This window comes from Neovison vison, chromosome 1 (genome assembly GCF_020171115.1).
Source record: "Neovison vison isolate M4711 chromosome 1, ASM_NN_V1, whole genome shotgun sequence".
Lineage (NCBI taxonomy): Eukaryota > Metazoa > Chordata > Mammalia > Carnivora > Mustelidae > Neogale > Neogale vison.
Window position 1 is genome coordinate 22,018,354 of NC_058091.1, and position 23,993 is coordinate 22,042,346.

The window sequence follows — 23,993 nt, forward strand, 5'->3', positions numbered from 1 at the left end:
TCAATAATTAGATAACAGATAACCTAATTATCTATTAGAGCTCATAATAGATCACCATTTGGCCAGATTCTCTGGGTCCTGCAGGGTTGAAGAATGGGTTACTGAAACTCTTGGGGACACCGTTGTCCAGTTGTGTCACTTCTTCCCATCCTTATGCCTCAGTGGTCATAGTTAGAAACCTTTCCTGTATCTGGTTAGAAACCTGTCCTGTATCAACTTTCTTGAGTTATAATTCACCTACCATATAGTTCGCTCATTTAAGACATACATTTCAATGGTTTCCGGTCACTACAGTCAAATATAGAACATTTTCATCACCCCAAAGAGGAAGCCATAAACCCAGTAGCAGTCATTCCCAATTTCTCTCCAACCCCTTTCCCACTTTTCACCCCTTGTCCTAGGCAACCATTAATCTACTTTCTGTCTGTAGATTGGCCTTTTCTGGACATTTCATATAAATGGAAGCATACAACATGCGGCCTTTTGTGACTGGCTTTTTTCACTTAGCATCAAGGTTCGGTCTTGTAACAGGTATCATTACTTCATTCCTTTTAATGGCTGAATAATATTCCATTATGTGGATATACCACATTTTATTTATTCACTCATCAGTTGATGGCTATTTGGGTTGTTTCCACTTATGGGCTCTTGTGATAATGTTGCAGTGAACATTCATGTACATGTTTTTGTGTGGACATATGTTTTTACTTCTCTTGGATGTATTTTTCCTTTTTCCTTTGGTAACAGAGCTAGTGAGTTTTGTGGCACCTTGCCAAAGACTGCATTCCCTAGCCTTCCTTGAAGCTCCAAGTGGCCATATGATTCGCTTTGAGCAGTGAGATACGAGGGAATGTGCCGTGTGCAACGTCTAAGCCATGCCCTAAGAGGAAAGGATGTGACCTTCATTCCCCTCCTACTTTTCCCTGCTGCCTGGAATGCAGATGTGGCGGCAGGGAGTGGAACAACTCTCTTTGATCATGAGATAGAAGCCTTATGAGATACATTTCTTGCTTCATGGAATAAACGTAAAGAAACATTCCTATAAAGTAGAATTTTCTATAGTGAATTCTCTTTCAAGTTAAATAAGAACAGAAAATGATCTTCTTACAGACCAAGTACATTTTTGCTGTAACTAATAGTTTTGCTTTGGTTATTTCATTATTTTCCTATAGTTATTTGTTCAGAAATCTTTCTTCATTAAGACTTGTGAGCTTCAGTTCAAGGGTTATATTTTATTTATCTATTTGTCTCTGGTGTCTAGTATAATGCCTTAAACATATTAAAGTGCTTTTTGAAAAGTATTTATTTATTTGAGAGAGTGCGCAAGAGAGAGAGCACAAGCTGGAGAAGGGATAGAGGGAGAGGGAGAAGCAGACTCCCTGATGAGAAGGGGGCTTGACATGGGGCTCGATCCCAGGACCCTGGGATCATGACTTGAGCCAAAAGCAGATGCTTAACTGACTGAGCCACCCAAGTGCCCCTTAAAGCACTTTATAAATATTTATTTATATACACAAATAGGATAGTGAAACATAGCCTGCCCCATGCCGTGTTGGATACTGTACTATGTATCTGGGAATTCCAGACCCTACCTCATTTTCTAGTTTTCTCTCCCTTGGAGCGGCATTTTATAGATCTGTCTGTCAGCCCTCATCTCATTGCACAGCACAAGGGATTCAGAAATAAGCAGAATATTACATTTCATGTTAGCTAAGTTGAATTTAAATAAAAACTTGAAGAAGTACCATTTGAATAAGTGAAAGTAAGAATTACAGCCCCTGATTCAGTGAATGCTGTTTATTATTTTCCAATTGAGTACACTTACATCTTAAATGTATTTTATTTAGTAAAAGTAACATAAATTAACTCCAAAATGACAAATTTCAATATTTTCATGTTATTTAGGGTATCATACAAAATAATTTCTCACCATATGATGATGAACTTAAATATGTATGTGTGTGCTTATGGAGTCTCTGGTAGAGAACACTTGTATGTTTTAGAGAATTTCTGGAAGGATACACAAAAAATTGCTAAGTGTGATTATCTCTAGAAATTAGTGGCCAATATTTCTAGGGCTAGAAAACTTCAGCTTTTCATTCTATCTATTTCTTTGAATGCTTTCTATGAGTATTGCTATTTTTTCATTATAAAAATTAGTTTAAACTGAAAACATACCGATATACAATAAAGTGCCTTACTAAAAAAAGTTAGTTACTGAAGTGTATGTGCTTAATTTAATTCTTAATTTTTTTTGAAGTCTTGATTAAAACACATGGTTTAGAGGAGAGAATGTTTCCTTAAAAACTATTTCGAAAATTCAGAGAAAGAAATTATTCACATTTCTCTACTCTAGAAAGTTTACACACAAATTATATTTAATGAGGACTTTCTTGATATAGTGTTTTTTTAATAAAGTTACAAAACTGCCATTTTCCATGAGATGACCCATAAAACACTGGTTTGCTCATCTAAGTTTCAACATATTCAATTAAGTGAAAAATTCCTTGGGCCAGGTGTATTTGGCAACATTGTGATCTATCCAGAAAGAAATCTGTCTACTAAATAATGTTTTGTCATTCTTATTCAATTCTTGGACATACAGTGCATGGCAGGTTTATAAGTTCGCTGTTGCTGTATAACAAATCGCTCTAAATTTCAGTAGCTTAAAACCATTATTTATGATGGCTTATATGTTTCCAAATCAGCTGGGCTTCTGTTGATTGAGGTTGGGCTCAGCTGGGAGACTTTACATCAAGGTGTTTTAGGCCAAGGGCAGTTCTGTTTTTCATAGAAGGCTGGTGGGGTCACAGAGGCTGGGGTACCTCTACGTTTCATGTCTTGTATTTTCCCGAGACAGCAAGTTGTCATCATGAGCATGATATGAGAGAGTGGACAGAAGTACTTAGAGCCTGAGCTCAGGACTGGAATACTGTCAGTTCCTTCCAAAAAGGAAATCGTGTGGTCAAGCCAAAAAATCCTGCAAAAAAGGGGCAGGATGGGACACCCTGCCCATGAAGAGCAGAGCATGGCAGTGGTATGGATGAAGGGTGAAGAATTAGAGCCAGCAGGTCAGTCTGCCACACTGGATTAGATGATGGAGAAATTGGGGGGACACTAGGATAGAGATGACAATGGGCTGATCTGGGTGAGTGTGGTAAGAGAGAAAAATTAGGAAACAGTATCTTTTGGGTAAAGGGAATGGTAGCGTTTGTGAGAAGAGTGCTAAATCTTCTAGCCAAAAGGGTAGAGAGAATTACAGGCGAGGGACAGCAGAAGGTTAACGTGCCATGGATCCAGTGAGGGGAAAAGCAGTGGAGTAGAAGTGAAGAGAAAACAAGGTCAGAAAAAGTATAATCAGAATGTCTAGGGGGAGAACCTCTGTGCTGAAGACTTATTTTAGTCAACTAAAAGCAGGTAAATAATTGTTAGCCAGTGAGCTTGTATGTTTCCATATTATGAAATATCTGAGACAGTAAAGTCTAAGAGAACGAAGCATTTCTGCACGGGGTTCAAGTTCGGTCGATGTATTGTAGATACTCTGGGAGATTTTGGTATCTTAAATCACATCTAAATATAGTATTTCGGGCAAAGAAGCTGTAATCACCATTTAAAAAAATAATCCTCTTTCATTTAATTTCATGTTTTTTCATCCAAACTGATGCTTTAATCAAAGTGATGAATATAACTCCACCAAACACGTCTGAGTAATATGACAGAGTAAATTAAAAATGTGTTAATTATATGAGTGTTCTGCATGATATGTTACATACCGCGTTCGTAGGTACAGCTAATTCAAAATTTCTTCCTCCTGTTGATGTGACTTTAAGTGAGGTATCTCTTCTATTTCTTGAGTAGAACCGCACACAGTTGCCTTTTCTTTAGCTGTACTATTTTATTTTATTTTTTGTTTAGCATTATTATCATCAAACCTACCTTATTTATTCAGCTCTTTGATGTATGAGGTCAGTTAAGGTAAACCCATAGGTAGTTGCCTGTAGGACATCTTCTGACATGTTAAATGTCCTCATAAGGCAGGGCTGATTTCCTCTATTATTGTTCTAATTGCTGCTTTCATTTTTTTTTTAATTTAATTTTTTTCCCAGTGTTCCAAAATTCATTGTTTATGCACCACACCCAGTGCTCTGTGTGATATGTGCCCTCCACAATACCCACCACCAAGAAGCTGTACTATGTTTTTTTAAAATGATTTTATTTATTTATTTGAGAGAGAGAGAGAGAGGGCATGAGAGGAGAGGGGTCAGTGGCAGAAGTGGTCAGAAGGGAGTCTGATGTGGGACTCGATCCCAGGACTCCAGGCCAGGACTCCAGGATCATGACCTGAGCCGAAGGCGGTCACTTAACCAACTGAGCCACCCAGGCGCCCCGGAAGCTGTACTATTTTAAAACGCATTCCATTTCTAAGGAAACAGCTATTGTCTTTAAGTCAGGCCTCATGCATCGTGGCCATTAGAATGGAGACAAAGTACCTCATTAGCAAACTGTACCTCTCCCTAAGGGAACGGATCCCAGCGCTTGTATTTTTGACGTCTTCTGAGAAAGCCTCTTAAGATCACTGGATCGTCTTGTTTCGTTGCTGCTATGATTCACATCTTTGTAAAAAATTAATTTGGCATGCCTCTGCATGTTTGAACATGTGTTTTGCTGGTCTGCATTTAGCAGATGATGTCTCTGCTTGCTTGATACCCAGAAGCTCTTAGCTCTAATGCTTTTTGTGATAGAAGAAGGTTTATTGACTGTGTGCAGTTAGCCATGTGTTAAAACAGGAGAAAGCTTGATAAGAGTAAGAAAATTGGCCTGAGAATCATCTTATCAATCCAACACTTTTGCTTCGTATTGCTTTGTTCTTACTGATTTCCATCCTCTTTCTTTCTAGGCTGGGGAGTGACGATACACAGTTTGAGGTTAGCTTGGCCAACAGTGGATGCGAAGTCCATCGTTTTGATCCTAGCGTGAAGTCGGCTCATCTTCTGAAGAGTCGGCGCCTCTGGTATCACCGCTTGTCCATCGACTGGCGGGACCCACACCCAGCTGTGGCGGCCCAAAACCCGCATAGCAACACCAGAAAGCTGGGCACCATTTTGAATGAATTTGGGCATCACAAGGTGAGAGTTTTCATTTGATTGCATAATGAAATTAAGTGAAAAGACTCATGAACTTGAAAAAAAAAATGCAAACCCAGAATTGGACAGTCGAGAATCCAGTTTCAAACTTCGTGATGATCGCTCGTCATTATTTATAGAGTCAGCTCGGTAGACATAAAGTTTTGGCAAAGATTGAGGTCTTTAAGTTGATTTGTAGATTGCAGTTGCTGTTGGGTAGTGCTAGGGTTTTGGCTAAGACTGGGCAAGGAAGTGAGAAGCCTACTTCTGGCAGGGACTCAAAAGTCCCATTTTCATTTGGCAATCGACTTAAAATGTTCAGTTGGAGCAAACTACTTATGCCGGTCCCAAATACAAAGTAATCGGGGCCAGGTTTTTGTTTGATAAGAGATCGCCCACATATTGTGCTTCTCACTGCTGTAGCAACTGTCTTGAGTCTCCAGGCTCTGGAAGGCCAGAACATACGTTATGTCTGATTAAAATGAACTTTGTAAAATGGAATGGACATTCTGTGTGTTGCAACGGATAAAATTATGTCGAAAGATGTCAGATCTCTGCAAGTGTCTTCTTGTGAATGGATAGCAAAAAGAAACTCAGTCTTTGAACTGTGTTCCTTGAAAGCAAAATTTTTGGTGTAGACCTGAGGCAATTGCACTCTGTAGGCAAATACTAGATAGTTCTCCTGAGTGTAGTTGGCCTGTGTTGGTTTGCCAACCCTTCCCGGGCTTGGCCTATTTTACCTTCCTGTTCTCAGCCAGAGATGACATGTGATTTAGAACATGCCAGAATGGGTGTTTCTGAAAAACAGTGTACATGGAATTCAATTTTAAACTTGAGTTGCCTGCCTGATCTTTAATACAAGGGCCTTTCCTCGTTGTGTTTTTTTACTCCTCCTCCTCCTATTGCTCCTCGTCCATTTTTTTTTTTAAACCCCCTTTAATTGGACAGCAGGAGCTTCTTCAAGAACCACTTCAAAGAATTTACTGCTCTTCTAACATGTGATTAACGACTGATTTGTATTTTGTTCTGCCATTGACAGTAACTAGCATTTAATGATTAGGAGACTCAATGCAACATACACAGGATTTGGGGGGTAAAATCTTCAAACAGAAACTGAAGTGGGAGCATTTTTCAGAACTTTATTTTATTTTTGCCACTTATTACCTTCAGAGACCTGTGGGGTTTTTTTTGTTTTTTGTTTTGTTTTGTTTTGTTTTTTTAAAAATTTTTTTCCTTACAGCTGAAAATTACAGGCTTGATTCTCTAATATGTCAACTCTTGGTGATTCAGACAGCTAGCTACAGATTCTTTGTGTTCATTTGGGACTCCTGTTGCTCCTCCTTAAGGCTCTTTATTCCCTGGCCCTATCTGCCCTCACCCTTCAAAGAATAGACTTTGCCGAGACTGCTTTTTTGGAGAATATTTCAGCAAAAGATTTGGTAAATGTGAGGATAAAATAAGGCTTTGAAGAATGATCCGTGGATAAAATATATCCAAGCCACATTTCCTATGAAAATGTGTTTTTAAATAATCAGGTATGCACCGGAATAGTGTTTGTTTAACTCCGTAGGAGCCACAGTGGGCAAAGTTTTATGCTGAGGATGAAGCATGAGATCTTTTAATGAGATCTTTTATGCTGCTCCTGGGACAGCAGAAATATTTACAGTAGTACCTAAAAAGGATAAATGTTTTAAAGGAGGTTTTTAATATTCCTAAGGCTACTTATTTTTATTAAAAACATTAGTAATGACACCTAAAAATGGTTGAGATGGTAAATTTTATGTTATGTATATTTTACCACAAAAAAAAAAAAAAAAAGAACACGAAAGCGATCTGGGCCAGAATTGCCAAGTATATATTTGCTGCTTTAAAAATGATCCTGGGTTCGTGGGATCGAGCCCCGAGTCTGGCTCTCTGCTCAGCAGGGACCCTGCTTTTCCCTCTCTCTCTCTCTCTGCCTGCCTCTCTGCCTACTTGTGATGTCTGTCAAATAAATAAATAAATAAATCTTTTTAAAAAATTCCATATGGAGGATTTTGAAAGATTCTGATATTCTTTCCTAGGTGTTTTTTTAGTTTGTTTGTTTGTTTTGGCAAATGCTTTAAAACAAAACAGCAAAAATGAAACCCATCAGTGAGCGATTGCTTCCATTAGGAACAGGCCTCTAGAAGCTACGTGGTGCCAGATAAAAGGAAACTTCATTTCTGGCCTGCAGCAAGCAAGGTCTGTTTTCATTTTCCTGCATGTGTACAGACAGTGGTAAAGAGGAGGTAGCCCTGGCGAGGAAAGCAAGTAGAAAACTCTCACACACATGTCTGTCCTTGAGTCTTGCCTTCTTCACTCATTTCTTCTGCTACCGACTTTAGAAAGGGTTTTTGTTGTGTTATTTCACCTCATGATGTAAAACTGTTTCATACAGTTAGGAGGTGTTTTCTAGGGGAAGCCGTGATTTTTCTTCTTCTCTTTATTCATCCGTAGATTCCAGCTACTCAGGCCAAAAGGAAAAGCCAGACTCTGAGAGGGTGACAGAAAGACGCATAGGGCTTTTGTTCTGCTTTGAAAACTCTTGGGTAATTTAAGTTGCCAGCTGTAAATCAAAAACATTTCTAAAGCATCAGGTGAGAGCAGCCGCATCAGCAAAAGTGGGAGAACCAGAAGCCAAGTCTGGCAGGGAATCCTATCCCCTGGGTCGAGCATTATTAATGATCTGCTCTCTTCTCCTTGCTGATGTGCTTGTTGCTGTAACGATGCTTAAGAATTTTTCCAGAACAGGACTGGGTGTATCGAGTCTGAAATTTCCGCTCATATTAATCATGATGTGTGCTTTTTCCCCCTAAAGCCTTTATTACACAGAGTACCCTAAATGATCCGGGCTGATTGAGAAATTACTACTTTCAGTCTTAACCATGCCATTGATGGTATGAGTAACAGTACTGCCTTAGAGGTTACCTCTGGAAGCTCGGTGATTGACGTTTGAAGCACCCATTCTCACGTTAGTTAGTTAATTATTATTATTATTATTATTATTTTTTTCATTAGTATTTGGCACCGATTGAGTCATTTAATTGCTCTGGTGCTCCGTTTCATTGCCAGTGTAATAGGGACCACGATCCTTCCCAAATGGATTGTTTTTGAGAATTCGATCAGAGAACGCAGGGTGACTTAAAAATAATTGTAAACTCGGGGGCGCCTGGGTGGCTCAGTGGGTTAAAGCCTCTGCCTTTGGCTCAGGTCATGATCTCAGGGTCCTGGGATCAGCCTCCAATCAGGCGCTCTGCTTGGCAGGGAGCCTGCTTCCCGCCCACCCCCTCGCCCCACCTACTTGTGATCTCTGTCAAATAAATAAATAAAATCTTTTAAAAAATGATTTTAAACTCAAAGAATTTTAATGAACAGTTTCAGAAAGTCTTCACAAAATTTTATAGAAAGCCTTTCTTTTTTCTCTTTGTTTTCTCGGAAAATATATCAGATTCCCCAGGAAATTGATAACCGCACCTAATTCAACTCAAGAGTTTTTAATGAAAGCTTTGTGCGGAAACTGAAGGGCAATTGGTTCTTCAGAGGGGGTCCTAGACAATTGTGACTGTTTGCTGCCCCGGGGCTGGAACAGCTTTGCTGGCGATCTTGTAGAAAGTAAACACTGTGCTGTAGAGAAATTAAATAAACTGCTGAGAATTAATACGGAGCAGAAGCAGAAGCAGAGCGCGGGGCCTGGGGCCGCGGGTGGGATGGCTGCGTGGGGGCGGGTCCCCGACTCCTCCACCACCACGGGGGCGGGCTGTCCCCCACGACCCTCGCTGGAGGGGCGGGGCCTGAGTCCCTGGGCCTGGAGCTCCACACCCTTCACCAGACCTCAGGTCTGTCCTGTGGTAGGCAGGTGCTGTGCTGGAGAGAAGGGGCGCTTTGAAATTGAGCCACAAAAACGTTCCCTTTCCTTTTGCTTATTACTTGAGCAAATTATAAACAAGATGTTGATAGCTCCCTAGAGTGAAAGGCTTCTTGGGAAGAATACTCCGGCTTTGCTGGTGGAAATGGAAAATGGTAGACTCAGGAAGAAAATTTCTCTGCATGGGTATATTATGTCACTCTTCATTCCTGGAAATTTCCTTTGCCTTAAATTCTCCTTTGTTTGCTGTTAGTTCTGCTGTACCAGTTTGTTGTTGTTGTTGTTGTTTTTTCTGTTAAATATTTATATGAAATATCATTCTAGATTCCTCTATTTTTTTGTTAATTTTCAACATAACTATTCATTGTTTTTGCACCACACCCAGTGCTCCATGCAATCCGTGCCCTCCATAATACCCACCACCTGGAACCCCAACTCCCCCATCCCGCCCCCCCCCCCGCCCCGCCCCTTCAAACCCCTCAGATTGTTTTTCAGAGTCCATAGTCTCTCATGGTTCACCTCCCCTTCCAATATAGTTTTAGTTCACGTTCTTTGTGTTCTCCTTCTCTTACAAATCTCACTTTTCGGTTTGTATTCGGCATGGGGGTACATTTTCCCTTAAACTTTCCTTTAAGTCAACTTTAAACTGACTCACCTTTCTTAGAATTATCTGGAGAAGTAGTACCCATGGACTCAAGAGTAAACTGTGGCTTAGTTATGTTTTCTAATACATGTTAAAAATACCTAACAAACAGAAGATTTTGAAATGCTTATTTGTAGCGCCTAAATTATATTTCATGTCATTTGGGCTCATATTTAATGTATACGTGAATCACCGGGGAATCTAATTAGAATGCAGACGTTGATTCTAAAGTTCTGGGGTGTGTCCTGAGATGCAGCATGGCATTCGTGGCATGCTCTTAGGCTCTGGTGAGACTTGCTGCTTGGGGAACTGTACCTTGAATAGCAAGACCTGTACGGTAGTCTGAGTAACACAGGAGCAGAGGGTGTTTACTTGTCATTGGTGTCTTCCAAGAGGCCTGGCACTGGACCACTTTATTTTGGTTTATTTCATTTTATTTTATATTTGATTTTATTATTTATTTCAGTGAGAGAGTGAGCACAGGGGGGAGGGTCAGAGGAAGAATGAGTGTGAGAAACCCAAGCAGACACCCCCCCCCCCCGCCCCGTGGAGCTGGGAGCCAGGCCCTGGGCTCCATCCCGGGACATGGTGATGAGACCCCGGCCAAAACCAAGAGTCTGCCACTCAACTGACTGGGCCACCTGGACACCCCTGGACCACCTTGTGTTCCGACGTCCGCCACCCTCAGCCTGAGTCCCTGACAAGGGTGGTATGAGGCACCGATAATGTCCTATGCTTCAGATCATTTTTCCATTTCTGTGCCAGCCTCTACCAGATTTCTGTTTCAAACTTGCTTGTTTCTTGGAACAGTTTTTTCCTCGGGAGGGACATTCCTTTATAAAAATGTCTCCTGGGGCACCTAGGTGGCTCAGTGGGTTGGGGCCTCTGCTTTCGGCTCGGTTCATGATCTCAGGGTCCTGGTATCGAGCCCTGAATCAGGCTCTCTGCTCAGTGGGAAACCTGCTTCCTCCCTCTCTTTCTGCCTGCTTCTCTGCCTACTTGTGACCTCTGTCTGTTGAGTAAATAGATAAAATCTTAAAAAAAAAAAAAAGTCTCCCCGTGGTCTCCCATACCAGTTCAAGGCCAGACATGCCCCAGTCCTAGGTGACTCGTGGTTTACTCTCCAGCTAGATCCCTGCCTGTCAGAGGTATGTTCGTAACGAAGGAGCATATGGCTTAAGAGCAGCACTCCATCGTTAGGCTCTCATCCCAACTACCTAGGGAAGTGCTCAGGAAATATATAAGGCACATGACCTCATTTTCTACCCAGCATCTTCCTAAATAAAACGTGCAGGTATTGAAGTTTGGATGCTTGATCTTTTCACACAGCCCACCACAGAATTCCAAAGCGGCAGCTAGAGCATCCAGAAGCCTTAGCCACTGACGTTCAGGATACTTGGATGGAAAACACCATGGCAACAAGATATGCTATGGTAAAGGTAGAAATCCAGGTGACTCTTTTAGGGCCCAGGGCAGTCTTCCGTGTAGACTTGTTTATATTACTTTTCCAGAGAGAGGTGTGTATCTTCTGTGTGTTTGAAGGCAACTTCGTCTTGCAGAAATGCTATTTAATCATGACAAGGCTGCGTTTCTGTGAAATAAGTCAGTAGCAATTTAGGAATAATGAGTCAGCTACGCTCCTAAATTGCAATTTGAGATGTAGAGACATTTTTCTGTCCCCATCAATCTGTAGTATACCTAAAGGACAAACCAGCTTGGGAACGGGGGTCTAGAACTTTGGCACTCAACACGTAGGAAATGAGTTTCGGCTTTTTACCCTTTTCCACTTATCTATAATGGTAAGATTTGCTGTGAAGCAAATTTCTGGGCTCGTAGTGATTTTTCAGACCATTCAGTATTTAGCTAGCATGCAGGTTATAAAGCCTGTTTGAAGAACGAGTTAGGTGCCTCTGGATCTAGCAGTGGTATGTGTTTTCCTTGGGCAGAAGCCATGACTGGTGAAGTCGTGCGTGAGCAGTGCTCCCGAGTCTGGACACCCACTCCCACCTCTACAACCGAGTGGTTCTCAGGTTGCACTGTAAGCATTGGTAACACTGGAAAACAAACCAAAATTAACAGCATAAGCAAAGGATCCCATCAGCTAGGGACCTTGATTAAAACTTCGAACCCAGGGGCACCTGGGTGGCTCAGTGGGTTAAAGCCTCTGCCTTCAGTTCAGGTCATGATCCCAGGGTCCTGGGATCCAGCCCCACATTGGGCTCTCTGCTCAGCAGGGAGCCTGCTTCCTCCTCTCTCTCTGCCTGCCTCTCTGCCTACTTGTGATCTCTGTCTGTCAAATAATAAATAAATAAATCTTTAAAAAAAAACAAAAAGCACCTGGGTGGCTCAGTGGGTTAGAGCCTCTGCCTTCGGCTCAGGTCATGATCCCAGGGTCCTGGGATCGAGCCCTGCATCGGGCCCTCTGCTTGGCGGGGAGCCAAATTTCTCTGCTTCCTTCTCTGCCTACTTGTGATCTCTGTCTGTCAAATAAGTTAAACAACAACAACAAAAACTTCGAACCCAGAACCAACCTTAGAGATTCTCACTTAGTTGATCTGTCATGGAGCCCGGGAAGCTGCCTTTTCAACTGACCCACCCCAACTCTAACCCAGGTAATAGGAAGATCACCCTGGGAGGGGCGTCAGCATGTAGAGAGGGCTGTAGGGACTCAGCCTTCCCTTTGCAAATCCCCCCTCCCCTCCTGTGCGGGAAACCCTTTAAACAAGAAGGGGGTTGAGAGTCTGTCCACTTCTGCAGCCTCCTTCTCTGTCTCTTCACTGAGTTCCTATGACCTCTGTGCCTCGCTGTTCCCTGTGAGAAGGTGTGGGATATGGGCCGTGACTCTTTGAGGTCGTACAGGCCAATACGCTGTATCCGTGAGAGAAATGAACGAAGAATTTTAAGGAGAGCAGAATTATGATGTTATGTAAAACAAAGCATTTTGATTGAGTGTTGCATTTTTGAGCTTTTCAAAGGCACCTGCCATTATTACAAAAGGGGAGGGTTCCACTCCTGCAGGAAACGAGCCTCTGGGGATCTGGTATTTGGTTTTCTTCTCTGCTGTGTACCAGGGGAGGGTGTAGTTGTCTGAGGATTTTGTCATTTTGGCAAAGTTTTGGGAAGGGGAGCCAAAGGAGTCCTGAGGGAGCAGAGGGGCTGTAAGCTTCGGGACCGGTGAAGGTTTCCCTCTATGTGACTTTCTTTTGCACAGAATGTTTTGTTCAGTGTTACACAGCCCAGTTTCACCGGGTCATGCAGCTCCGCCAGTTCCTCTCTCTTGTGTTAGAAAGTGCTTAATGCCTTTTGACAGTAAGAGGCCCCAGAACTTGCTAATCTATTGGTGAATCCTCTGAGGGAGTGTATTCCTGAGCAAACCCTGTGAGGTCACACCCCGGCCAGCCATTTCTGACCGGGGAACTCAGCCATGCCAGGGCTCAGAGGTGCCCTGCATAACCAGCCACCCATGAAACAGGCTCCAGGGACTTGGGGGAAAAGTGGCCATGGTTTTATTTGGAGGTAAAAGCTGATTTATCTTCCAGCCAGCGAGGAAGGTGTCACTTGCCACTTTTTAGTTAAAAACATAAGGACATTATAAAAACACTGATTTCCTAGCATGGAGTGGCATTCAACAGTTTTGCAATTAAAATGATAATGAAACATTTCTTGTGAGAGCCTCTCTTTAAAATCAGCACGCCATTAGAAGGAATTATGTAAAGCAGCCTCTCTGTTCCAAGTTTTATTTTAAGATTTAATTTATTCCAGATTCTGCAGGAAAAAACCATCCATGTGACAAGCCTGCTAACAGATGTCAATTTAGTTTTATAGCACATGCCTGCACTTCAGAGTCAGAAAATGGAGATAATTCATTTCGCCTGCTGTTTATTACATGACACAGCTTCGTAACACTACGCCCTGGAGGATAGCTGATTAATAACTTACGGGCAAGCAACTTATCACCTGCTTTCGTCTTCGGCAGTGTTGATTGTAAGCCTTATTTCACATTACCCTTTTGGATTAAGAGAGGTTCTGGAAAGAGCAAAGGTGACAAAAGTGGATTTTTCTCATTTAATTTCATCTAGGTCGAAAGACAGATTATATGGTGATAAAGAAATAAGAGAAAAAATAAAAATTACTCAACCCAAAAGAACGAAATCTCTATTATATTTTTTTTGTGGGGGGGCACCTGGGTGGCTCAGTGGGTTAAGCCTCTGCCTTTGGCTCAGATCATGATGTCACGGTCCTGGGATCGAGTCCCGCATCGGGCTCTCTGCTCAGCAGGAAGCCTGCTTCCTCCTGTCTCTCTGCCTGCCTCTCTGCCTACTTGTGATCTCTCTCTCTCTCTCTCTCTCTGTCAAATACATAAATAAAATCTTAAAAAAAGTTTTTTTTGTGTATGGTGTTGGTGGATAAGACAAAGTAGTTCTGTAGGGTAAATACTATATCAGAATCAGCCATAGTAGGGACTCTTCCCTTCTTCATAGTCACAGGGTCCACTTCACTATGTTGACATGCCATAGTAATTATTGGTTTATATGTTGGTCTTCTGTTCGTATTCCCATCTCTCTGTCCAGTCCTTTTATCCATCCATCCCTTCCTCCATTCATCTATCCATTCAGTAAATATTTGTTAAATATCTTCCATATGCAAGTACCTGTGCTTAAATAATGAAACTACAGGGAGAAAAGTTTCTCTCTTTTTTTTCAAAGATTTTATTTATTTATTTGAGAGAGAGAAAGAGAGAAAGCTCATGTGTTCAAGCACACACATATGCTTGGGCCAGGGGGAGGGGCCAATGGGGAGGGAGAAGGAAAGGGAAACAAGGAGAGAATCCCAAGCAGACTCTGTGCTGAGCGTGGGTCCCTATGCGGAACTGGATCCCATGGCCGTGAGATCACGACCTGAGCCGAAGCCAAGATTCATTGTTTTTTTTTTTTTTTTTAAAGATTTTATTTATTTATTTGACAGACAGAGGTCACAGGTAGGCAGAGAGGAAGACAGAGAGAGAGGAAGGGAAACAGGCTCCCTCTCTCAGGCTGAGCAGAGAGCCTGATGCGGGGCTCTATCCCAGGACCCTAGGATCATGACCTGAGCCTAAGGCAGAGGCTTTAACCCACTGAGCCACCCAGGTGCCCTAAGAGTCATCTGTTTAACTGACTGAGCCACCCAGTGCTCCAAATCTCTTTTTGATTAGGAAATTTAAAAAAATGCGGTAAAATATATGTAACATAAAATTTACTATCTTAACTATTTTTCAAAAAAAAATTTTTTGGGTAAATACAAGTTTAATAATCCATGGCTCTTCACCTGGATGCAGAGATTTTATAATCCCAGGATATACAACCATGCAACACAGACCCATCAGCCAATTCTAAAATAAATTTGGCTTTTTACAACTGTCCTGTAACCACTCAGCCCTTCTTCCATTCAAAATGACCCTCAACCCACCTGAAAATTTACTGTAGGGGAGCCAGAAACCTAGCTTTGAGGCCAACAGTAAAAACCATAGGAAAAATAAGTAATTCGGTGGTTAGTTGGTGAAAGCAGGGTATCTGGAACCCTTCCCTGTGCTGCTTTGCTCTTCCTGCTGTCATTCTTTCTGTCCCCCTCCTTCAGCCCATCCGTGTTAACTCCTGGTAGGTTTGAGTAAGCCAGCCATCTGAAACTTGGGTTCCCTTCTTTGGAGCTCACCATGGTGCTGATCTTCTCTTTCCCATCAGGAGCTCTGAACAGACACTTGTCCAAGGGCTCAAAGCCTTCTACAGAGCCTTTCCTTGGAATGGGTTTAGTGCGACCATCATACTTCTTCTGGGTGATGAACACACTGCCTGACAACTGGCACTTCTTCGAGAGTCTGGTCAGCTGTGTCCCGAACTGCTTGGTCTCCGGCAGCGCCATTCCAGGGCAGCTAGCTCCCCTGCCCAGCTTAACTGTCTTTGAGGGTATAGTAATGCTAAGTATTGATCTCCCTCAAGCTTAAGGTGGGGTTATGTACTGATAAACTCATTGTAAACTCAACATAAGTTGAACGTACATTTAACACACCTCACCCACACGACGTCATAGTTTAGCCTAGCCAAACTTAAAGGTGCTCAGAACAATTAACTAATCTACAGTTGGGGAAAATCATCTAACGCAAAACTTATTTTATAATAAAATGTTGGCTATGACATGTAACTTATTGAATACTGTTCTGTAAATGAGAAACAGAGTCGTTGAATGGGTATACAATGGTTATAAGTATATGGGTTGCTGATCCTTGTAATCATGTGGCTGACTGCGAGCTGGACAGAGGATCCCACCCCAGACCACTAGCCTGGGAGAAGATCAAAATTAGAATAGAATATGGTTTCCACCAAATGCATATTGCTTGTGCACCATTGTAAAATTGAAAAATCATGAAGTTAAACCATTGTCAGTTGGGAGCCATCTGTATACCACAACATCGTTGTGTACCCAATCTCTAGAACACTTTCATCTTGCAAAACTGAAAGTCTCTTCCCATTAAACATTAATTCCACCCCCACCCTGTAGCCCTTGGCTACCCTCATTCTATTTTCTCTTTCAATTATTTTGATTATTCTAGGTACCTCACATAAGTGAAAGCATAGGATGTTTGTCTTTTGTCACTCGTTTATTGCACTCAGCACAATGTCCTCAGGGTTTATCCATGTTGTAGCATGTGATAGGTTTTCCTTGTTTATTTAAGGCTGAATAATATTCCCTTGCATGTATATGCCACATTTTGTTTATCTGTCTGTGGACCATGGGGTTGCTTCTGCCTCTTGCCTATTGTGAGTAATGCTGCTATGAGTATGTGTGTACACGTATCTTTCTAAGACCCTGCTTTCCGTTCTTTTGGATACATACCCAGAAATGGAATTGCTGCATCCTATGGGAATCTATTTTTAATTTTTTTGAGAAACTGCCTTACAGTTTTTCAGAGTGGCTGTACCATTTTACATTTCCATAACCAAGTCTCTTAAGACTTAACATGTAGCTAAAAAACCAGACATGTGAGCCTGTAATGAGTGCTACGAAGAAGTGTGATGGGCTACGGGAGGATTTAATAGAGAAATCCAATCCCAGATGCCATTTACTTTTGTATTCCTGATGTCTAGTCCATAGCGGGGACTTGATAAGGTGGATATCCCTTGGTGCTTAGACCCTTTCCTTTGTTTCTTTCCTGATATCCAGCTGTCCTCTGTTCTGCAGGAATGGCACTGGAGGGCTAGGAAAGAACTGAACAGATGACTACCTTTGCCTTGGTTGCCTCTGTTGATCTCTGGCAAGAGTATGGAAAGTATTTTGTAGTAGTGTTCTTTTTCTCATTCTGTATCTCATCTAATACTCAAAGATGTTGAGATATTTCCACCAGATCCATCCCTGCCTTTTCTTTGGGAGAGAAAAGAGAAAGCTGCCTACAGATGTAAGATCAAAGTGTAGTGGAGTGAGGGAGTGGTGGGGTATTCATGGAGAAAATGTTCTTTCTATTCTTAGAACACTGCTTCTAGTCCCTAAAGAATTTTGTTCTGTAATGATAGCAAAAGGGCCTCTTGCTCATTTTCTCATTTGGCTTAAATCAGTAGCATTTTGCTCAATTCCGTGCTATTTATAGATATCTTAAATTGCAATTTAATTCTTGAGATTTTTAAAGGGAATTTGAGATTTTCAAAATGTATAGGCATTATATTTGGAGATTCTTAACTTCTTGCCTCTGATTTTATAAAAGGAATTTGTTTCTCTGACCCCCCGAGCCAATGAAATACATAGTTATTATTCTACCCAGTTTTTCGTTTTGTAGGCAATTGAGACAAAAATGGGGCCACAGAAATATTTGGCACAGCTCTTTCCTTTGAAATTTATATTGGTTTTGCTGTTTGCCATGGCAGTATTATGATGATAAAGTGCAGAGATCCAGTTATCTGTCTGAAATAAGTCCTGAGGGGTTCCCACAGTTGCCTCACTCATGGTATTAGCACAGGAAAATAATATCGGTGGCATTAACAGAATGCTGTTTTGGGGGCAAGTGACTGGTATTGGGCCGTGTTGTCCAGCGGTAGGGTGGGTGGCTCTCAGCCAAAAAGATCCTGCCACCGCTCTATCTCCTGTTTGTTGTGTGTATAGCACAAGTGAGTTAAGCCTTCTGAGCCATGTTTTCTTTTTCTGTGAAATGGGGATGATAATACTGTCTGCGCAAGACAGTAGGGGTTAAAGACAAAAAGTCTGTAAAGAACCTAACACGATGCCTGGTCAGTTGCTCCCCAGATGGGAGCTGTTTTTTAAAGTTACTAAGTTGGACTGATCGGAATGGTTTTAGGTAGTATTCAGATACCTGGAACGGAATATTATGGTTTGGGCCATTTGGTATATTTTATTGTTCTCTGCTTTCTTAATAATAGTGGGGAATCTCTAATAGGTCAGCGTTTACTCCAGAAAATGTTAAAGAGAATTCATGTTCTGGAATGGATTTTGGAAGTCCTTAGAACACAGCAGTATGAATCGGATGTCCACACACCACTGCAATTGTTCGTAGGATCGATCTTCCTGTGGTGATGGTAAAAAATGTAGTTGGTATGCATTTCAGATAGTCCACCTGCTTCGTGACATTGGTAGAAATCTTGTAGTTCAGTCATCTTCCCCATGTCCGTCTCTGGGGCATAGTACTTAAAGTCCCACAGGCTTATTGAGGATATTGTTGGGAAATCACTTGGCTGGTGAGCACTGATGTCTTTGGAAGTATTTATGTAGCAATGATTCTTTAAGACTTCAATTACATTTGCCTTATGATGTTGTATTTGACCTCTCTGTCTCTGAACCCCCCTGTTAGATCATTTTGCCTCCTTTTTGGAGACATACCCATTATAATACCAACAGTTGGCTGAACTAAGTGCTCAGGAATATTCCAGATAACTAAATTTTCTTACTAAGTGAAAAAGGTGCTATTGCTCATTTCTGTCTTTATTGTTCCTCTCCTGTGCTCCCTACTCTGGTAACTATGATGGAACTCAGCTGTTGAGTGAGGTTTCAATGCAGTTTTCCAACTTCTTCCTTACCTACCTACAAGTATTCTATGCTCTAGCCTCATGAGGCAGTTTGAGTTCGAAGTTGCCTGAAGTTTCTCACCCCATGAAGCTTCAATCATAATTCTTTTTATCACTAATATTCTCTCAGTTTCTGAGCAAATCAAAGTCTCACCTGTCTTTCAAGTGCTAGTCCGAATGCTATCTCATCCACAAAGCTGTTCTTAAAACCATTTAAGATTTTTAAATTACATAAGTGATATTTCTCCACTGTAGAAAATTTAGATAATAGAGAATACAGAAAGTAAAAGGGGGACAATTAAAGTCACATGTAATTCTACCATAAAAATAACAACTACTAATACGTATATTTCTTTTCTTTTAGACTTTTTCTTACTATGGTAAATATATTTTCACAGAATTAAAGTAAGATCGTACTGTGTATGCTATCTAATTATTTCCTTTCTGTTATGGACTTTATTTTTTTAGAGCATTTTATGTTCACAGCAGAATACAGGGGAACTTATGGAGATTTCCCAAACGCCCCTGACCCCCATAAGCACAGCCTCTCCTGTTATCAACACCACCACCCCTGCCCCCCCACCCCCCCACTAGAGCAGTACAGTTGTTATAACTGATGAACCTACGCTGACACATTGTAGTCACCGAAAGTCTGTAGTTGATGTTACAGTTCACTCTTGGTGTTGTACCTTCTGTGGGTTTGGACAAATGTATCAGGACATGTATCCATTATCATGGTCTCATGCAGAGTAGTTTCTCTGCCCTAAATATCCTCTGTCTCTGCCTATTCACCTCCTCCTCCCACTTCCCTAAACTACTGGCAACCATTGATCTTTTTACCATCTGCTTAGTTTTTCCCTTTCTAGATTGTCATATAGTTTAGATGATCAAGTATGTGGTCTTTTCAGATTCACTTCTTTCACTTCATAAAATGCATTTGTTTCCTCTGTGTCTTTTCATGGCTTGATAGCTCATTTCTTTTTAGCCTTGACCAATATTCCGTATCTGGATGTGCCATAGTTTATTTATGTATTCACCCACTGAAGGACATCTTGGTTGCTTCCCAGTTTTGACAATTATGAATATACCTGCTATAAATATCCACAGGCAGGTTTTCACGTGAACATGTTTTCAATTCCTTTGGATCGTATGGCAAGAGTCTGTTTAGTTCCTTAAGAAACTACCAAACTGTCTTCCAAAGTGGCTGTACCATACTGTTATGCATTCCTATCAGCAGTGGATGAGAATTCCTGTTCATCCTTCCCAACATTTGCTGTTGGCAGTGTTCCAGATTTTGGTCATTCTAAGAGGCACTGTGGTATCTCGTAGTTGTTTTAACATACATTTCTCTGATGACATGTGATGTGGAGCACCTTTTCACTTGTTTATTTGCCATCTGTAGATCTTCTTTGGCAAGTTGTTGAGGTCTTTGGTTCATTGTTTGTTTGTTTTTTTTAATTGTTGAATTTCAAGAGTTCCTTGTATATTTTGGATAATAATTCTCTATCAGATGTGTCCTTTGTAAATGTTTGGGGTTTTTTCCCCTAGTCTGTGGCTTATCTTTTCATTCTCTTGACATTTGCTTTCACAGACTAGAAATTTTTAAATTTCAGTGATGTCCAGCTTATCAATTCTTTCTTTCATGGATTGTGCTTCTGAATTACATGTGACTAAGTAATTCTTTTTTTAAAATTAAATTTTATTTTATTTTTCAGTGTTCCAAAATTCGTCGTTTATGCACCGCACCCAGTGCTCCATGCAATACATGCCCTCCTTAATACCCACTACCAGGCCCACCCAACCTCCCACTCTCCTCCTCTCCAAAAATACCTCAGTTTGTTTCTTAGAGTCCACAGTCCCTCCTGGTTTATTAAACCCAAGGTCATCTAGATTTTCTCCTCTGTTATCTTCTTGGAATTTTATATAGTTTTGTGTTTCACATTTAGGTCTGTCATCCATTTTGAATTAATTCTTGTGAAGGTGTAAGGTCTATTTTTAGATTTTCTTTCTCTCTCTCTCTCTTTTTTTGGCATGTGGAGATCTAGTTGTTTCAACACCATTTGTTGAAAGACCATATTTTCCTCCAGTGCTGTCTTTTGCTCCTTTGCCAAAAATCAGTTGACTCTATTTATTTGTGAATCTGTTTCTAGGCTATTTTGTTCCATTGATTTGTTTGTCTATACTTCCGTCAATACCAATCTGTCTTGGTGACTGTAGCTTTATAGTAAATCTTGAGGATGGATACTGTCAGTCCTCCAGCTGTGTTCCTCTCTTTCAATATTGCACTGGCTAGTCTGGGTCTTTGTCTTTCCATATAAACTTCAGAATTAGTTTGTTGATATCCACAAAATAAGTTGATGGAACTTGGATTGGGACTGTGTTGAATCTATATCAAATTAGGAAGAACTGCCATCTTGACAGTTTTGTGTTCTCCTAATTACAAACATGGAATATCTTTCCATTTATTTAGTTTTTATTTTATTTTGTCAACAGAGTTTTATGATTTTCCTCTTGCAGATCTTGTACATATTTTGTTATACTTATACTTAAGTATTTCTTTTGCTTCTGTCTCCTGAAAGAGATTGTCAAGAACTGGTATAATTTCTTCCTTAATTGATTGGTAAAATTAATTGGTGAACTCATCTGGGCCTGATGCTTTCTGTTCTGAAAGTTTACTGATTATCGATTTAATTTCTTTAGTAGATACAGGCCTATTCAGATAGTCTATTTCTGCTTGTGTGAATTTTGGCAGATAGTGACTTTCAAAAAACTGGTCCATTTCATCTAACTTTTCAAATTTGGGGGCACATAGTTGTTCAGAGAATTCCTTTATTATCCTTTCAATGTCCATAGGATTTGTAGTGATGTCCCCTCTTTTATTTCTGATATTAGTAATTGGTGTCCTCTTTCTTTTTTGCTTAGTTACCTTGATTAGAGGCATACTGATTTTATAATCTTTTCAAGAACCAGCTTTTGATTTCACTCATTTTCTCTATTGATTTCCTGTTTTCAATTTTGTTGATCTCTGTTCTAATTCTTCTTTTTTAAAACTTATTTTTATTTTTTATAAACATATAATGTATTTTTATGATCTCTGTTCTAATTCCTATTATTTCTTTTATTCTGCTTACTTTGGATTTAATTAGCTCTCTTTCTAGTTTCTTGCTATCCAAACTTAGATTATTGATAATAGATCTTTCTCCTTTAACATAGGGATTCAGTGATATAAATTTCACTTTAAGCACTACCTTCACTGCATTTCACAACTTTTTTCTTTTTTCTTCTTTTTCTGCATTCCACAGATTTTGTTAAGTTGTTTTCATTTTCATTTATTTCAAAATATTTAAAATTTTCTCTTGAGATTTCTTTTTTGATCCCTGTATTATTGGAAGTTTGCTTATTAATTTCCAAGCATCTGGGGATTTTCCAACTATCATTCTGTTATTGATTTCTAGTTTAATTCCACTGTGATCTGAGGGGAGGCATTGCGTGATTTCCAGTCTTTTAAATTTGTGAAGGATGTTTTTTGGTCTAGAATGTGGTCTCTCTTGGTAAATGCTCAATGTGAGCTTGAGAAGAATGCATAATCTATTGTTGGCTGAAGTAATCTTAGATATCAGTCATATACAGTTGATTGATGGTGTTGTTGAATTCAACAATGCCCTTACTGATTTTCTGCCTGCTGGATCTGCCATTTCTGATAGAAAGGTATTAAAATCTCTAACCATGATAGTGGATTCACCTATTTCTCTTTGTAAGTCTATTAATTTTGGGGCCACATAGTTTGGCACTCTGTTGTTAGGCACATGCATGTTAAGATTGTTATGACTTCTGGGAGAATAGACCCCCTTTTCATTACATAATGCCCTTCCTTATCCCTGATATCTTCCTTGCTTTGAAGTCTGCTCTGTCTGAAATTAATATAGCTATTCTCAGTTTCTTTTGATTAGTATTAACATAGTAAATTTTTCTCTGTCCATTTACTTTTAATTTATATGTGTTTTTGTATTTAAAGTAGGTTTCTTGCAGATAGTATGTAGTTTGGGTTGTATTTTGATCCATGCTGACAGTCTCTGTCTTCTAGTTTATACATTTAGAGCATTGACATTCAACGTGATTATGATATAGTTGGGTTAATAATACCATATTCATTACTGTTTTCTATTTCTTGTCTTTGTTGTTTTTGTTTTTGTCTTCCATTTTTCCTGATTTTGTGGTTTTAATTGAACATATTCTATGATTCCACTTTTTCATTTTTTAGTGTGTCATTTTATACTTCTTTTTAAACTTTTTTTGTGTATGTATGTGAGTGGTTGCCCTAGAGTTTGCATTACACATTTATAGCGAATCCAAGTTGACTTTCCAGTAATAGTATCACTTCCTGTAGCGTGAATACCTTATAATAACAAATAATCTTAATTTCTCCCTCCAGTCCTTTATATCATCGCTGTCTTTCATTCTGCTTACATATAAACATACAGTGTATACACGTGCACACACAATAAAATACCTTGTTGTATTGCTATTTTGAACAAACTGTTATCTGTTAGGTCAATTAAGAATAAGAAAAATATGGTTTTATTTTACCTTCTCTTATTTCTTCTACAAAGCTCTTTATTATTTTATATAGATCCCAGTTTCTGACATATATAATTTTTCTTCTCTCTGAAGAATTTCTTTTAACATTTCTTGCAAGGCAGATCTACTGGTGACAAAATCCTTCAATTTTTGTTGGTCCAAGGAGTTTTATTTCTCCTTCATTACTGAAGGATAATTTTGCAGAGTACAGAATTCAGGTCAGTGGTTCTCTCAGTGCTTTCAATATTTTACTCCACTCTCATTTTTTTTAAATTAAAAAAAAATTTTGAATATAGTTGGCATACAAGGTGACTTTAGTTTCAGATGTACAGTATAGTGACTCAGTTTCTCTACTTGTTATGCGATGCTTGCCGCCATCTGTTACCATACAACACTCTTACAATATCATTGATTAAATTCCCTGTACTGTACCTTCCATCCCTGTGAGTTATTCATTCCATTACTGGAAGTCCGTGTCCCTTATCCTCCTTCACTAATTTTGCCCAGTTTTTCTACCCCTGCCCCCTCTGGCAACCATCAGTTTATTTTCTATATTTTTGGGTCTATTTTTGTTTTTTGATTATTTATTCATTTGGTTTTTTTAGATTGAGATTTTTTATGTTAGATTTTTTAAACTTATACTTTGTTTTATTGGTCCTGTGGCATTTATCTTTCTTGGTCTGACTTATTTCACTTAGCATAATACCTTCTAGGTCCATCCA

General features: G+C 40.0%; 2 protein-coding genes across 2 annotated transcripts in view; one reads left to right on the forward strand and one right to left on the reverse strand.

Annotated features, from left to right (window-relative positions):
* METTL24 (methyltransferase like 24) overlaps positions 1-23,993 on the forward strand; it is a 98,671-nt gene that overhangs the window by 44,461 nt on the left and 30,217 nt on the right. Inside the window, exon 4 of the mRNA XM_044244425.1 lies at positions 4,898-5,126. Within this exon, the coding sequence (XP_044100360.1) occupies positions 4,898-5,126 (229 nt within the window). The remainder of the gene's footprint in view (positions 1-4,897; positions 5,127-23,993) is intronic.
* Positions 15,128-15,547, reverse strand: LOC122912282 (signal recognition particle 14 kDa protein-like). Its single transcript, XM_044257830.1, has one exon. It carries the CDS (start codon positions 15,545-15,547, stop codon positions 15,128-15,130), a length of 420 nt encoding a protein of 139 aa, XP_044113765.1.

Bases quoted from the DNA above. Each gene is read 5' to 3' on its own strand.
- LOC122912282 (XM_044257830.1), bottom strand. From the start codon at position 15,547: ATGGCGCTGCCGGAGACCAAGCAGTTCGGGACACAGCTGACCAGACTC.